Source organism: Gossypium hirsutum, chromosome D12, assembly GCF_007990345.1.
Source record: "Gossypium hirsutum isolate 1008001.06 chromosome D12, Gossypium_hirsutum_v2.1, whole genome shotgun sequence".
NCBI classification, from domain to species: domain Eukaryota; kingdom Viridiplantae; phylum Streptophyta; class Magnoliopsida; order Malvales; family Malvaceae; genus Gossypium; species Gossypium hirsutum.
This window is the reverse complement of record NC_053448.1, coordinates 39622-56532: the sequence shown is the minus strand read 5'-3', so window position 1 is coordinate 56532 and position 16911 is coordinate 39622. Positions and strand designations below refer to the sequence as shown.

Sequence of the window (16911 nt, the reverse complement as noted above, 5' to 3'; positions counted from 1 at the left end):
TACGGGAATGCAATCCACTGGACCAATCTGGGAATAGTGAAAGCCCATAAATTGGTGGATTAATCTTTTATGTATCTTATTATTATTATTTACTTAATTCTCATTGGTTGGGACACATCACTTATGAGTTAAGTAATTTTATTGGTTAGGTTATTATTTATTTTCTTAGATAATTTTAAAAGAGTTTTATTAGGATTCAATTATTTTCTTAGATAATTTCAAAAGAGTTTTATTAGGATTCAATTACTCTTGTAATTTGCCTATAAATAGGCTTGCTCTCTACACATTGAGGGGGGAATAAAAAAAGGGAGTATTTTGTTTTCTTCCAAATTTGTGTAAGGCAAATTTTTGAGAGTAGAGTGATTCTTCTCTTGCTATTTAGTGTGGAGTTTGTTACTTTCGAGGGTATTTCAGAGTTACAAATATTCAAATTTCTTTCCCGTTCATCGGTGTTTCTAGAGGTTCTTCTTCTAGGGGTTTCGTAGGGAACCGATCAATCATTGGCATTTTTTGTTACAAGTTAACCAAGGGTTCCATAGGGCAAATCTATCCTTTTTTTTCTTTTTTATTATTTAAATAATTTTATTTATTCTCGTTTTTATTTCTAATTTGTGTTTCTCTTGTGTTTAGATCCGGGATTCCGCATCATCATCGGTCACCACTATCGGACCACCAACGACTTTCGTCATTGATCCACCATCGATTTTTTTCCAATTTGCTAGGTTGGGTTTGCATCGTCTCAATCAGTCTTGGATACCTCTTGGTTCTCTAAGATTCGTCGAAAAACAGTTATATAACACTTATGTCTGTTTCTAGATTACATGAATTATTCTAAAAGTAAATAAATAAAATAATTCTTACGTAAAGATGATAGTTCACAATCTAATTATATATCTTGGAAAAATAAATAATGATTACAACCGAATTTCTAGGAATAAAAACTTTAACAAAATTACTTAATCATTTAAATAAAAAAATAAAAAAATTACATTCATTCTCATACATAACCCAAAACATGCTAATAATTATAAAAATGTCACATCTTATCAAAGAATTAACCACACCGAAAAAAATAAAAGTGTACATAGATAAAATACTACACATAGGGCACCAAATTCAACATCTTTTACTTAGCTTGTTCCTTCATGAGTAATGGCAAACTTGTCCCGAATCTCCTGGGCACTTTGACATCGGGACACTCTATTGTACTCATTAGGCTTTATTACACAAAAGAGAGTGTGCATGGCCTTGGAATTTAATTGAGCCTTCTTCTTGTCACCATCTTCCCATTCATCTTCATTATTGGTGTCCTTTAAATCACCATTTGAGATAATTCTCCACACATGAAAGTCATTGGCTTGAATGAAGAGCTTCACCCTTGTTTTTCAATAAGAATAGCTCTTTCCATTGAAGTAGGGAGTCTCATAATGGATTAACCTTCACTTATGCTAATTGAGCCAAAATCTTGTGTCATATTCAATCTCAATATTTTCTCCTAGAATTGCTTCTTTCGGTGATAAAACATTTGATGGAAAGCTAGGTCTGATACTAATGTTAGGCCTAAAAATACTAAAGAGGGTGAACTGGTATTTTAAACTTTTCTAAATTATAAGGAAATGGAAGAAAAGTTTGGACAATTCAATTTATAATGGTTCGATCCTAATTACCTACCTCTACTACTTTGGTATACCTCAACCAAGGATTTCCCAATTCATTATACTTGAATTATTACCTTTCAAGGAAAAGGTATAACCTTTGCAATCCCTATTTTTTTTCATAAGGCTAAGATAAAACTTTCCCCCTAGTTTTACTGGCTAAACTAGAACCCTCTAGCTTTTACAAGGCTTAATTATAACCCTTAACAAATTACTTTAGGTTTTATACCTCAAAAACCTTAAGTATCATTTAGCAAGTACAAAGGAATGATGTAAATAATGAAGACATATTAAAGGTGTAACACCCCTAACCTATCTCCGTCGCTAGATTAGGGTTATGGAGCATTACAACGCAAATCATAACAATTACTAACATTTAACCATTCAAATATCAAATTAAATAACATATAATCAAATTCAAATGTCATTCAGAGCATAAATATAATTATTGGCCTTAAATCAGGCCTACAGGGCCTTAAAAATAATTTAAGAACAACCAATGGTCATTTTGATACAAAACAAAAAAAAAGGAATAATTTAAAAATATTTGATAATAGGGGTCATACGGCCGTGTGACAAAGCCCAAACCGTGTGGCTCAGAACATGGTTTTGTGGCTACTCGACACACCCATATGACTATTTCACACGTTTATGTATGCAGACCATGTAACTAATTGTACCCATGTAATATAAGGTCACACAACCATGTGGCCAAGCCGTGTAACTCACTGTGACCGTGTAGCTCAAGGTCACATGGTCATCTGCACTAAAAAAATAAATAAGGCATATAACCGTGTGACAGTCCATGCCCTAGGCCGTGTGTTCGCTAATGTAACACCCTCTAACCCCAAACCGTCACTAGAATAGGGTTATGGAGCATTACCAGACATATCGAATAACTTATAACTAATTCACAAATAAATAACAGACATAGCATGCTTTAATCAAATATGTCATATTAGTTCCATTTCATACTTATAACCAATTTAAACATCATTCTACAACAGTAATAACAAAACTCTTATACTTAACCTATACATCACCTAGGTACATGCCACATTATCAAAACAAAAGTACATCACTAAAATTTCTCTGAGGTCGGGATTGCTCTGGATGCTGGACCGGACACTGGCTTTCTACTAACCTGCGCACAGAAACAACCATACGGTGTATTACCATAATTCAAATTAATAACATTAATCGATAAATTATATACATTTAATTTATGTCTACAATTATTCATTAATTGTCTCATACTTTAAATCAACTTGATAATTAATAACAATAAGCATTGTACTCATACCTTATTTCACTATCACAATTCCATTGGATTTTTCAACATCTCATTCTAATAACTCATTCCAATTCATACAAATTCAATCAATTTATCAACTCATTCATTATCATTTCTATTTATATTCAATTTATACTTTAAAGCTTTTAATAATCAAATTAAACATTTAGACTAATATGTTTCAATAATAATAATAATAATAATAACAACTAATTTTATAAAATTGTATTCAAATTAACTCATACACTATTTCTTAATTCAATTTATACCGTTAATCTTTCAATAAACATTTAATACATTAAATCAACTTGTTTCAACAACAACAATAATAATAACTATCTTTCAATTCGATTCGTTCATTTATGATCAATTTACACTTATAATCTTTTAACACTCAATTTATACATTAAATCCATAAATAAATTTCAATAACTTGTATTCAATTAAATTCACATATTATTTCACTATTTCAAATCATTTTATTTTCCCTTCTCATTTCTCAACCATAGCTATTTCAATTTGCTTTTCTTTACTTATATTTTTACATCATCTCATACTACCAAAACCATTTCATGAACTATATCATTATCTATTTCTTGAACCCATGGTTCATACTTTTCATTTCCACATCTCAATTTAATATCTAATTTCGATTCATATTCAAGATCATTCAATAAAATTTATATTATCAAGATTATTCATTTACCCCTATTAACTTGACTTGGACCTTGGCGGATACACGGATCCAACTACATACACCAGAATGGCACCCAGTGCCTCATCGGATAGTTCGAAGCAATAAAGTGACACCCAGTGTCTCATCGGCAGAGCCGAAGAAAGTTGGTACCCAGTACATCATCGAAACTATCCGAAGAAATATAGTGACACCCAGTGTCTCATTGACTCGAGGTCGAAGTACCCCTGAACACTTCCAATCCCCTGAACACTTCCAATCCTATGGCATGCCAACTATATTCGACTCAGCCCGACTAGTTAATAGGGTATTCATATCACAATTCAATTCAGATTCACTTCCCACTTTCTAATCAATATACAATTCAATACCAATACATATTTCAGATATTCACATATAATCATACTTTGATTCAATTCAAACCACTTTTCAATCTATACACAATTTACATATTCACACATAATCATAATTTAATTTACTTTTATTCTATTCATATTTTTAATTCATTTAATTCAATATCGATATTCACCTTATTTTTATTTACTAAACATATTATTCAAAATTCAACAATTACTATCAATAAATTCAATACCAATACGTATATATATTTTTTCATTCAATTCAATCATGATACTCACCTCAATTTGTTTATCATGTATATTAATTTAAATTTCAACAATTAATAATTAAATTCGAATTATGGTAATACTAACCTAAATTTTCTCGAATCACTCCTTGTCCACATTCTCCTTTCCTTTATCGGACAATGACTCTTGCACGACATTAGCTACATAATTAAACAATTAAAAATCATTAATACATAATTTCATTAAAATATTTCCATTTATACCTAAACTTTACCTAAATTCTAATTTAATCCCTTATCAATACTAATTTTATTTTCCCAATCTAACTCCATATTCTCTCTTAATTCTTACTATAAACTCATTTTAACTCTTCATTTTCACCATAAATCCCTAATTTTGAAATTCTCTCAATTTAGTCCCTATTAATTCAAAGCATATAATTTATTTTACAAATCAACCATTTACTAACTTCTAACTTGCAATTCAATCAATTTAATCCCTAATTCTTCAATTTATTCAACATAAACAACATCTAAAAATTTACTAACTTTTAAAATTTCAACTTAAATCAACTATTATTTTATTCTAGAATTCCAAAAATATCAAATTACAAGAAAAAGGGACTAAATTAACTTACCAATTAAATTTAGAACTTTTGAAACCCCTAAACCGTGGCTCTCGTTCTTTTTCTTCTTTCTGTTTTTCTTTCTCAATTTTTGTTTTGCTTCTCTGTTTCGTTTTTCAATTTTGTTTCTTTCTCTTTTATTTCTTGTTTTATTATTATAATAATATAATATAACAATATACTTATTATTTAAGTAAACATAATATATAATATATTGTAAATTAAAAATATCTTAGATATTTCTTTTCTTATGACGCCTCAATTTAGGCTGATGGCATAATTGCCTATTTGGTCCTTTTAACTTTCTTTAATCTATAATTAAACTTTTGTCTCTATTGCAATTTAATCATTTTTCATAATTAACCTCAATTTAGACAAATTCACTTAATTAAAACCTAATTAACTACACAACTAACTTCGTAATATTTATAATAAATATTTACGAGTCCGATTTATCAAAACGAATTCCCGGGAATACTTTTTTCAATTCTATCTTTTAATCAATTAACCATCGGAACATTAAAATTTTTTAACGAAACTTTAATACTACCCTAATGACACTCCGTAAATATTTATAAAAATATTTACGGCTCAGTTTATAATATCGAGGTCTCGATACCTCGTTTTCGACCCAATTTACCTAATAATTTCTTTTAAATCACAAAATTCACTAATTCAAAAATATTTATAAAATCACGCTTAACTTATAATTATTAATTAATAAACTTTTTCTAACTTTTTCATCAAATTTAGTGATCTCAAATCACTATTCTGACACTACTGAAAATTGGGCTGTTACAGTTAAAAAGTTTGCAAAACAAGGCACATTTTCATTCAAAACTTAGGTATCAAGCCAAATCAAAACCAATCAATCTCATATCTTAAAAACACATTTAACAAGCCTAAAGTATGCCAAAATATACATCTTAAGTGCCTCACCAGTGTGTCTTCATTGACACCACAATTCAATTTTTCAACCAAGCTGTATACAAAGCCTATAATTCTTTACTAAGAACACATGCAAATTTTACAATTCATACATACCATTCAAGTTTACTTCTACCATATTACAATCATTCAATAGTAGCATACAACCAAATAACCAAAAACACTTATTTATGAACCATTACAAGCCAAATATCATAGGCATATATACACATAAACCAAAACCTATTCAAAACCAAAATTATTCAAGTATGGCATCTATCACAAGTAACTAGTAACCAACACATTTACAAAGCACCTATTACATTTCATGCCATCAAGTTAAATCCACCATATATCAATTTCAATATCACATTAAAATCTCTAAATCATGCTATGATCAAACACATTATTGGCCACAAACAATCAACTTAAAAAAAAGTATACAATATGCCACTTATAATGAACACTTATAGACAAATTACAAGATACTCCTATTATATGTCACATATCCCAAAGTAAACATTTTCAAAAACTACTGAAGATAGTTGGATAGTGTGATCTTCCACTTGATCCGATTGCCCAGTTTTGCAAAACAAGATCTACAAGAAGTCAAGAAAAACAACACGAGTAAGCTTTTACGAGCTTAGTAAGTTCACAAGTTGAAATGTTATAACTTACCGTATAACCACGATTTTATAATTAACAAAATCAATAGCTAACATTAACCCTATCAATCACAGCCATTCAATAGGTGAGTTTCATACATACAAGTCATTTAACCACCTCATTTATACAATATCAACCATTAACAAGTCACCATAAAATATCGGAAACCATAAACACAAGTACAAGTCTTTCACAAGAAATCATAACCAAATATCAGTTACCTATCATCATTAAATCATTTAACCATTAAAAATTTGGCCCGATGAGTGGTATAACAGATATGGATACACGGTTATCCATCCAAAACACACCAGAATGATCAAACGAGCTTTCCATCTGAGAACACACCTGGGCACCAAGTGCCAAGCCCGAAGGCTTTACATCCGCCCCCGATAACACGCCAGATCACTGTAAATATAACACGATAGTCGCAGCAAATGCTGGACTTCGGTATATTCAGTCGATAGTAACAAGTCAATAATCATCATCTCATCACAAGTCAATCTCGTATCGCGCATAATATAATATATTAGCATGTCAATTGTATCCTATCATATGTTCATTTGAACTCAATATAGGTAATCGTATAACTCTTTTCAATTCAATTTATTTTTCTCACCCTATACCAATTTATAACAATTAAATTACATCTATATATTTATTAACATACTACAACGCAAAAATCAATATAATATTATGAATTGTTCTAATTTAAACCATATGGATTTACTAGGGCTAAACTGTAGAGATGGCAAAATTTAGGGACTAATCAATAACTTTCCCTTTTCCACGATTATGTACTTGTTCTTGATCTATAAAGTAAATTTTATTCCAATTATTAACCTCAACATATTTTTAAATTCAATACATATATCTTCTTATTTACAATTTTGTACATTTACCTCCAAACATTTACATTTTATACAATTTAATCTCTAAACCTAAAAATTACGAAATTAACCTTATTTAAACACATTCCAAGCCAACCGAATTCCTAGGGTCTCAAAACAGCCCATTATTTAACATAATTTTACAATATTATCATGAGGTATTTACCTTTCTCTCAATTTAATCCATTAACACTAATTCATCAAAAATCCTTTAACAAAATAAGTTTATTCAACAACCAAGTTAAATATACTATCAACCAATTACACAAAAATTTCAAATTCATTCATGTAAAATCCCTAAATTTCTAACAATTTATAAATTGACCCTCGGGTTAGCTAAATTAAGCTAAAACGATAACAAAAACATAAAAATCATTAAAAACAGAAATCAAATACTCATACATACATGGAAGAACTCTAGCCGAAGCTTCAAACCTTTCCTTCCATGGTGAAACCAGTCAAACAAGGAAATGAGGAAGATGATCATTTTCTTTCTTTGTTTAATTGTTTAATTTATTTAAATAATTACCAATTTGCTCTTCATATAATAGCATGAAAATTAATTAAATGTTAGGCACAATCGTCCACTAAAGAATCAAATGGTATATTTACCATTTAAATCCAACTAATTAAGCTTCCCTAGTTAATTGACACCTTTAATTAATAGAAATCAACTTTTCTAAATTTTACGATTTAGTCCTTTTTACCTAATTAGCTACTTAAACGATAAAATTTCCAGACCAAGATTTAATACCCCTATATATCACTCTGTAAATATTTAATAAAAATATTTACGAGCTCGTTTTATAGAAATGAGGTCCCGATACCTCAGTTTCTAAAACCACTTAACTTTAAAGATAACCCACTTGAACTTAACTATTCATTCAAATAAAAAATATTATCAATTCAAAATTTAATTATAATACTATATTTGACTTTTAAATATTAAATAATAATATTTACAGACTCACTCGTTGGATTTGTAGTCTTGAAACTGCTATTTTTGACACAATTGGAAAACGAGCTATTACAAAATGTGTGTGCTTAAAAGTGCTCACCTCACTCAAAGAATTGAAATGAGAATGATAAATATATTTAACAATAAGCGCCTAAAGAGATATGTACAAGAGGAAATGAATAAATAAAGAATTTGAGGCTTTTCTCTTTATTACAATACTTAGATGTTCTTCTTTTGTGGCTTCAAGTGTTTTTAACTTGCATATATACCCTCTAACTAAGTTTTGGACATTTGGAGCCGTTGGAGGGTGTTTCTAGTTGTTGGAAGAATTTATTTTGCGCATTTAATGTAACCTGCAACAATATGTCTAGAGAAATATAACCCTTGTCTTGAGAAAGGAAGAACAACTATGATCGTTGGAGCTTGAGGTCTCAAGACAAATAGGCATGTCTCGAGACAATTTCCCGATTGTCTCGAGGCAAGGCTCACCTAAAGCATACATTAGCTTCGTTTTTGGCTAGTCATGAAACAATATGCCTTTTGTCTTAAGACAAGATTCTTTTGAAACATTTTTAGCTTCGATATTGGTCTATCTCAAGACAAACATGCTTGTGTCTTCAGAAAAGATTGAGAACCTTAAAAAATATGGCTTAGAATCATTTTAAAAAATGTGGCTTAGAAATATTTTAAAGGACTTGGTAATTCTCAAAAACTTTTTTAAAAACTTTATGTCATTTAGAAATTTTATTTTTGAGTTTGTAATACTTGAAAATATATTTGGATAAGATTAAAATAATTTATACAAATTTGATTAAGGGATTTTGTAATTAAGTTTATTATATTAAAACAATTGAAAATGAAAGCTAACATCCTCAAACTTTACTTAAACTAAATTTAGTCTCTAGCCAAAATTGCTCCTTATATTTTCTTTCCTGGTGTTAAGTTGAACTCTAGTAACTTTATCTAATTAATAATTACTTACTCTCTTCGAAAATTTACTATTGATATTCCTAGAAAAATATTATTTAATATTCCTAGAAAAGTATCGTTCAATTACACCAGAAATATCGAGATGTTACGATAATGGGTTGAGTGAATAACAATGTCATATTTTAAACTAATACCACATTATTTAATTTGATCCAACTTATAAAATTGACTATCTTTTTTTTTTGAATTATTACAAAATGATCATATTGCTCATTTTCTTAATGTACAATGACATGTTCACTCGTTTTAAAAATATAAAGACCTAAATATACAATGTACTATAGTACAAGGATATGTACAATAGTTTTACCAATTATTTAAATGTTCAAAATATATAAATACATATAATATAATAAAAATATTAAACTCAAAGAACAAGTATCAATGTTACATTACTTAATATCTCTTTCGAAAGAACAACTCTTGTTTAAAATGATCGTCGTTTAAATTAACTATTGTTCAAGAATAATTACAAATGAGAATAACTATAGTTCAAAACAACTACAAAGTAAAAAAGCTCCAATTGAGAACAACTATTGTTCGGAACAATTATTTTAAGAATAACTACGTTGAGGTCTTTACTAATAATAAAAATAGGCTTAATCTTAAGTTGATAATAACCTATTGAGGGGGGTTGACTCCTTCGGGAGAAGTCTTCGAAATGTTATCCACCGAGCAGCTAGTTGGACCCTCAACAAAAGAAGTTATTGTCCTTTACTAGAGGGTTATCCCTCATACTCTTTCGAGAGCCAACGTGCCTTAAGAGGTTGCATAAGGAGGCCTGGATCATAAAGTTGAGTGTCTCTTGGTTAGTGGTGATATGACCTAAGAAACTCACAATAAAAGTGTCAGTATAAGGCGTAATATTAATTATGTAAATCACTTGACCTATGCGGGAAGAGGGGGGAGGAGACTCACGCATACAAGCAAGTGGCTTATATGCCTTAGGTTAGTGGTTCGAGTCTCTCCCTACATGCAGGTCAAGTGATTTGCATAATTAATATTACACCCTATATTGACACCTCCTTCATGAGCCTTGCAAGTCATATCATCACCAATTGAGGTGCTCCCAACTCTGTGAACTAGGATTGTTTAGGCAACCTTTTAAGAAATATTGGCTCTTAGTAGAGCATGGGGAGCAAAACCCCTATTGGGAGAACAAAACCTTCTATTGTTAGAGTTTTGTTAATTACTAATAGATGACAATTTGAATATAATATAATTAAATTAAAAAATAAACTCAATTAATTTACAAAAACATAAATTTTCACTCAAGATACCTCGAAGTTGGTACCTTCTCCTAAGTTGGTAGTTATAGGTTTTTTTTGTTCCAAAGTTGGTATTTAAATTTTCATTCCGTTGAGAGTTTTGATACTTTTTTATAATAGTTTTAAGTTTGATACATGTGACAGTTTTAGCTAGTCACACGTGATAATGCTAATGTCATAACTCTTTTATAAAAATAATAAATTAAAAGTATATATAAAAAGATATACTTTTAAAAGTATATATAAAAAGATTTTAAAACCATAAACCTTTATAAATAAAAATAAAATAAAAATTACAAAAATAAAATAAAATTAGAAGATATATACTTTTAAATTTTTTAAATATTTTTATAAAGTTCGAATTATAATATTATAATGATATCAGCTTTACTATGTGTCACTGTTTAAGATTACCAGGTGTATAAGAGTTAACACGGTTATAAAAAAAGTACAAAAACCTTTGGAGGCACAAATTTGATCCAACATAGCGCAGTTTGTTCTGTAGCGATTAAATTCCCCGTTTTTTAGTACCGAAAAGAATGTTCCGGTTTTATCGGGGCAGTCTCCACTTCTTTTCTAGCCATCATCTCATTTGGTCCAATCTCTTCAGGTTGATCATCATTTATGGATCGTACCACTGTAAAAATCCGTCATCAAGATAGCTTAAGTTAGCAGAGCTCATTTAGACGGTTGGTTATCAACTGTTCGGCTTCTTCTCAGACCTCATGAACTGCATCGGTAAGCATGCTTTATTTCAATTTTGCTTATGTCTTTTCGATGTTTGTGAAAATTTCTGTGAAGTGGTAGGATTTCACTTAACCTTTGGGTCTTGTAGTAGTTCAATTTTATGTACTTATGTTGGTAATTCTATTATAGTTCTGATAACAAGTGGGCATTAGTTAGGAGGAGAAAGTGGAAATTCCAAAATTCTTGCACTTGTTACCATGACTTATGTAAAAGTGATATGGAATTATTGTTTCAAGGACGCTAGCATTTTATGGTGGACTTTAACTGTGTACAAAATTGTCATTTTTGTTCCTAATAATCAAATTATTCTCTCAAGCACATTTAACATAGTATTTGGAGCCATGTTGTATCAGTTGGATGTCCAAAACCAATCTTGTTGTATGTTAAACTTGGTCAATGTACTATGGTGTCAAACATATCTTTGTGCTCATCTTAGCAGTGCATAAGAACTCATTCAATGTACATGTCTTTGTGCTCATACATTTCTGAAAAGGTATATGAGGGATGTGGAATTTATCTTAACGATTCTTGGTCTTGAGCTAAGCTGTTAGGTGCTTTCACGTGCATAAGAAATCATTTTAGGAATCCCCTTCATATATGATACTTGAGACTCTGTTTTTCTCCTTGTGTGATTGTTTGGTTAATGAATCAGAATTATTGATTCTCCTTACATTTTTCTTTTTTTGGTATATTGAGGATGCTATTATAATCTTTCATGCTTGAGCGTTCAATCTCTCATTGCTCTTCTTAAAGCTACTGAATTGAAATTCTTGATTCATACACGTGGGTTGTGGTTGAAGTTGTATAGTGGATTCTTTAACCACCTGACCTTGGTTTGCTGAACAGCTGCTTGAATTTCTCTCTGACCCTCCATTTTTTTTTCAACATTCTTAAAAACAATTGGTTATCAATGTTTTTGACCACCTTGTTTTAGCAGGCATAATCACACGGTGTCTATGGATCCCTTTGGAATGCAATTGGTTGACAAGCCATCTTATATATGGCGAAGGGTTTTGCTTAAAGTAAGTGGAGAAGCACTTGCAGATCACTCTCAAAACATTGACAGAAAGGTTTTGATGCGAAAAATTGTTTTAGCTTGTGTATTGTATCTTCTTTTCTTGATAATATTGAAGTGTCTGCTTGGATACAGATTACGATGGCTATTGCAAGGGAGGTTGCATCAGTGATGCACTTTGGCATTGAGGCTAGTCTGAAGCCCCTTCTTCCATTTATATACTTTGTCCCTTTTTCTTTCTCCTCTAGTCGTTTTAAAAGTTGGTTGACTTTTTTCAGTTTTAGCAAGTGTATTGTTGCAATATAATGTTTAATTTTGTCAATTTTGCATTGAAAGCATGGGATGATTAAACCTTTAGATTGAAGATCATGCATTGCTATTGGAGATTGCTAACAAAGATATTTGCTTTATTTGGGTGGATTTCAAAAAGAAGTTTGAGCAGGATAAAGTATTCATACTACAAAATAAAATGGTACCTATCTTACTTATTAATGAAGTTGAGCTGACTTGAAATTACTTGATAAAATGCTTTCATATGAAGGTATTAAAAATACTGGGAGGAAGTTGCTTAGCAAGAAAGAGTTGCTGGTTGTCATATGGGCTTACTGACTGAAGGAGACTAAATCCTTTTAGGTACTTGTTGTAGGTTGCAATTGTGTCGGGGGGGGGGGTCATATTTTTCATGGATCTTCTTGGGCATTGGGTAAATGTTTTATTTTATTTGATGTTTCTTATGTTATAGTAGCAAAAGACATTGGAAATTTTATTTTATACATAGGAAGAATCAGCTCATTTATTAATAGACTATAAAAGAATAACTGAAAGAAAGAATTAGTTATGCATCGAAATTTCTTTTATGCGATGACTGTAATCTTCTCTCTCATTTGTATTATTGCCGCGTTTGTTTTACTAGAATGTTTGCAACTGTAATGAATGCTGTATTTCTTCTAGCAACAATGGAGAGTATTGGCATCCCAACATGTGTCCAGATTGCTTTTTGTATGTCGGAGGTTGCAGAGCCATATATACTTAGAAGGGCTGTGATGCATTTGGAGAAAGGAAGGGTTGTCATTTTTGCAGTGGGAACGGGTAATCCGTTCTTCACCACAGTTACTGCCGCAGCTTTTGGTTGTGCAGAAAGTAGTATTTTTCTCTCCAGTCAGAATTAGGAGTGTAATCGATTCAACCCCTCTCAAGCAGTAAGAAGCTCTAAACTCGTTTTGAGCTTGATTGACTTCTGTTTTCAAAGCTCTAGCTCAATCAGGGCTAAAAATAGAAGTGCTCATGCTTACTTGATTAAGCTTGCTTTTCTAAGGTTTGTGAACCACAGGGTCCAAACCAAGTGAACTAGGCCAGGTATGCACAACCAGCCCACATCAGGCACATGACCATGTTAGGCCGCACCAGAACGGAGGAGAAGGGTCCAGCCAGCTCCGGAAACGCCTGGCATGCGCGAGAAGCACCTGGGGCGTGTGGGAGAAGTGCCGAATGGTGCCAAAAACATACCCACACCACGTCCAACAAGACGTTGTGGGCCTTTCAATTCTTTCCCTGAAGATTTGAACCCTGGGAGTTTTGGTTTCAACATTGAAGCCTGTACCAATCTTTACTATTATTTAACATTGTCATTTACTCAATAGCGGACATTTCTGGTCCCTCCCCTTTTGATTAACAAATCGCATTCACATCCATATTTAGTCAAAGAAAAGTGTATATGTGTGTTAACAACTGGCTATCTCATGCTTCTCTGCAAATGGCATTCACATCTATATATATGTTGAAGAAAAGTGTATGTGTGTTAGGCTAGGCTTTTTTTCTGGAAAATTGAAAGCATCCGACATAAGAACCGAGAAATGGACCAACAGATATAAGGGGGAATTATTTGTGTTCAATGATATGTATCACTAATTTTAATGAAACCAATTAATGTGACAGGAATGCAATACAACAAAATAAAGGCTGTCAATCATATCATTGCACATTTTAGTGAGTGAAGATGAACAATCATTATAAATAAATAAACCAAACCCCCATGATTGTATCAGGTATGCAGATGAAGTTGAACGGAACCAACCTGGCCTAAATCCTCACCTTCTTATCCTCATTCAATTACTTGAAAAAACAAAAAACAAAAATGAAAAATCAGTCTCCATTATCCAACAAACTACCAAATTTTACAATTAAAACTCAAATCCAAATACCACTAAAATAAAATTACAATTAAAAGACACAAAATCTCTTGCAAAACAAATTTACCATCCTATACTAATTTCTCTAACTCTTCGTCTCTTTATAATGCTATGTATGAAAAAAAAAGTTAGTACATTAAGACATTATTAACAACATTATTACAATTTAAGAAGCCCCTGAATCTAATAATGGAATCTCCAAATTTGCAGAGCCAAAATTTGATGTAGATATTAAAAAAGAATGGCTAAAAGTTCCAAATTTGAGCAAAATAATCGGAATTTGGAGAAGAAATTAAAGGCCCTGAAAGCAATGCAGAAGGGCTTGGCATGAACGCACTTCCCTGTAACATCGGGCTCCACTCATGCCACGGCGACATCATTCTCGCTTCCGAAGCTGGCGTAAAGAAAGTCCCCGTCGCCACTGCCGGCAACGTCTCCGGTGCAGGCGAAAGTATCCCTGTCGGTGTCCGAATCAGAGCCTCTTCCATCCCACCTTCTCCCACAAATCCCGAGTCCACTATTTTCTCTCTCGGGCTCGGACTCGCTTTTTCGGTCACTGCCAACCTTGCCGCCGGGGATACGTCACCATCGCCAGAGAAGTTGCCGGATGAAAGTCCTGTGTAGCGTTGGACGATGGACATGAACTCGGATTCTTTGGCGTGGATGACTTTGGGGGAGACCGCGTAGATGATAACCGGCTCCCGACGGCGTTGATCCGCAGCAACGGGTGGTGGGATGGAGGCAGCGGCAGTGTGGGGTGGTGGGTGAGGCGGCTTTTTGATTTTATGGGAGTCTTTGCAGACTTTGAGTGGGGTTGGGCGTGGACCTTGGATTTGTAGCTGACGCCTTGGGGTTGTCCCGCCGGCGGGGAATTGAGAGTCCATGGTTGATGATGAGCGGCGAAGAGACGGGTTTTTCGGGGTAGGAGAAGGGAAAGAGGCGACCAAATTTGTTGGTAGATTTGAAGTGAATCATTTTGAACACTTTCAGGCAAAATTATTTGACTTTGGAAAACACGAACCAAAAAGAAAAGTCAATGCAATTATTCTTTCTTTCTTTCTTATTTTTTTCCCTAATTATTTCTAATTTCTCTCCAATCACATTTCACACTTAAAATTTCATATTATATCATATAAGCTTCTTTTGGCCCCAAGGTTCTTTTGCTCTTCCCTTTCAGCAGGAAAATGCCAATTGGTGTCTAATGGTCTTAATTAATATAATTAATATTATATAAACTATAATCATTAAAATGTGTATTACACAGAAAATTTCAATCAATTTCTACAATCATCAGTTAATCAAAACTCATGGTACTAAAAAAGTAAAAATGCTAAAAAAATTCCATAATAACACTCGATTTTTTTAAAATAAAGTAGCTTTGTACAAAACAATTTAAAATTTATTCGGAAGGTAAATTGCTGGATCTAAAAAATATGTTTCAACCAACAAGCAACCAGGAAAGGTCAACAAGAAAATATGTTAAATACGCTTGATATGAAGATTTTCATTCTTTCACATCGCATTTCCACCAATTGATTATAATTACCTCATCTTTGAAATGTTTTTTGTAGCGAACAAGTTGTTGCAGTTCCCATAATCAGTGATGCCGAGCGGCCAATCGTGTGAAAGGAAAATATCAATCAGTTCCTCTAGGTGCATGAGCTTGTGAGCATCATACTCCTAGACATGATACAGACCTGATAGTATTGTCATTATAAAGTGGCCTTTTATGGTGTCCTGCTCAAGGAAAAGCTAATTCATTTCTGTTTCAAAGCTTCAACTCTCCACCCTAAATAAGAATCAATGTAACATATTTGACACTCACTTGCAGTAAATAAACAATTACCACTAGAACTCCAGAATGAACACAAAATAGACTAGTAAAAGAACTTCAAACCCAACCTAAACAATAATTACGCGCATTGTAAATTCCAGAAAGTCCACCGATACCGATATTGCCAAACTTCACAACCCCAGCAAACCCCAAGAAGTATATATTAAGAGCTGCCCATCCCCCATAATACCTAAAGTTTACACATTTCAATTGCAGAAGGTAAAATTCCAGGCCTTGTCATGAAAGAATCAAAATCCCCAAGCTAAAACATATGAAGAAACAGGGGTGACTTACAATTCCCATAAATAATTGGAAGCTTTATTTTTTCCATCGATAAAAAATGGTGGGAACTGGGGCAATCTTCTGACCCAAACTTCACTCTCCGATGAAGCAGGACCAGCCATTTTCACTCTCCTCAAAACCCTCCTACTTTCCTTTTTGCTTTGCTTCGAGTGTATCTGAAACAAAAAACAGAGATGAACAGGCGAAGACAAAGGATTTATTTCGCCTAAGGATTTATAAAAAAGAAAACAAAAAATTTGAGATTTGTCATTCTTTTAAAAATCTTATTA

The 16911-nt window shown here is 32.2% G+C and overlaps 2 protein-coding genes and 1 long non-coding RNA gene across 8 annotated transcripts; 1 reads left to right on the top strand and 2 right to left on the bottom strand.

Moving 5' to 3' along the window:
• Positions 1-2628: 2628 nt before the first annotated feature.
• LOC121224599 (uncharacterized) lies at positions 2629-4956 on the bottom strand. Its single transcript, XR_005922174.1, has 3 exons — positions 4868-4956; positions 4357-4430; positions 2629-2799 (listed from the first exon to the last, which is right to left on the bottom strand). It is a non-coding gene; the product is annotated as an uncharacterized lncRNA (long non-coding RNA).
• A 6041-nt stretch (positions 4957-10997) lies between these two features.
• Positions 10998-14103, top strand: LOC107921013 (uncharacterized). The gene is made up of 7 exons (XM_041107864.1): positions 10998-11292; positions 12239-12371; positions 12452-12610; positions 12675-12764; positions 12963-13019; positions 13135-13515; positions 13647-14103. The coding sequence occupies exons 2-6, from the start codon at positions 12258-12260 to the stop codon at positions 13483-13485; spliced, it is 771 nt and encodes a 256-aa protein (XP_040963798.1). The 5' UTR covers positions 10998-11292; positions 12239-12257; the 3' UTR covers positions 13486-13515; positions 13647-14103.
• A 348-nt stretch (positions 14104-14451) lies between these two features.
• LOC107930906 (protein MKS1) lies at positions 14452-16900 on the bottom strand. Of its 6 annotated transcripts, none has more exons than XM_041108083.1 (3): positions 16634-16900; positions 16408-16529; positions 14452-16294 (listed from the first exon to the last, which is right to left on the bottom strand). In XM_041108083.1, the coding sequence occupies exon 3, from the start codon at positions 15387-15389 to the stop codon at positions 14751-14753; it is 639 nt and encodes a 212-aa protein (XP_040964017.1). In that variant the 5' UTR covers positions 15390-16294; positions 16408-16529; positions 16634-16900; the 3' UTR covers positions 14452-14750. The 6 variants fall into 6 exon arrangements, with proteins under 6 accessions (XP_040964017.1, XP_016718159.2, XP_040964018.1 ...); XM_016862670.2 differs by having other exon boundaries at positions 14452-16242; positions 16634-16882; XM_041108084.1 differs by lacking the exon at positions 16408-16529 and having other exon boundaries at positions 14452-16242; positions 16634-16883.
• Positions 16901-16911: the final 11 nt, after the last annotated feature.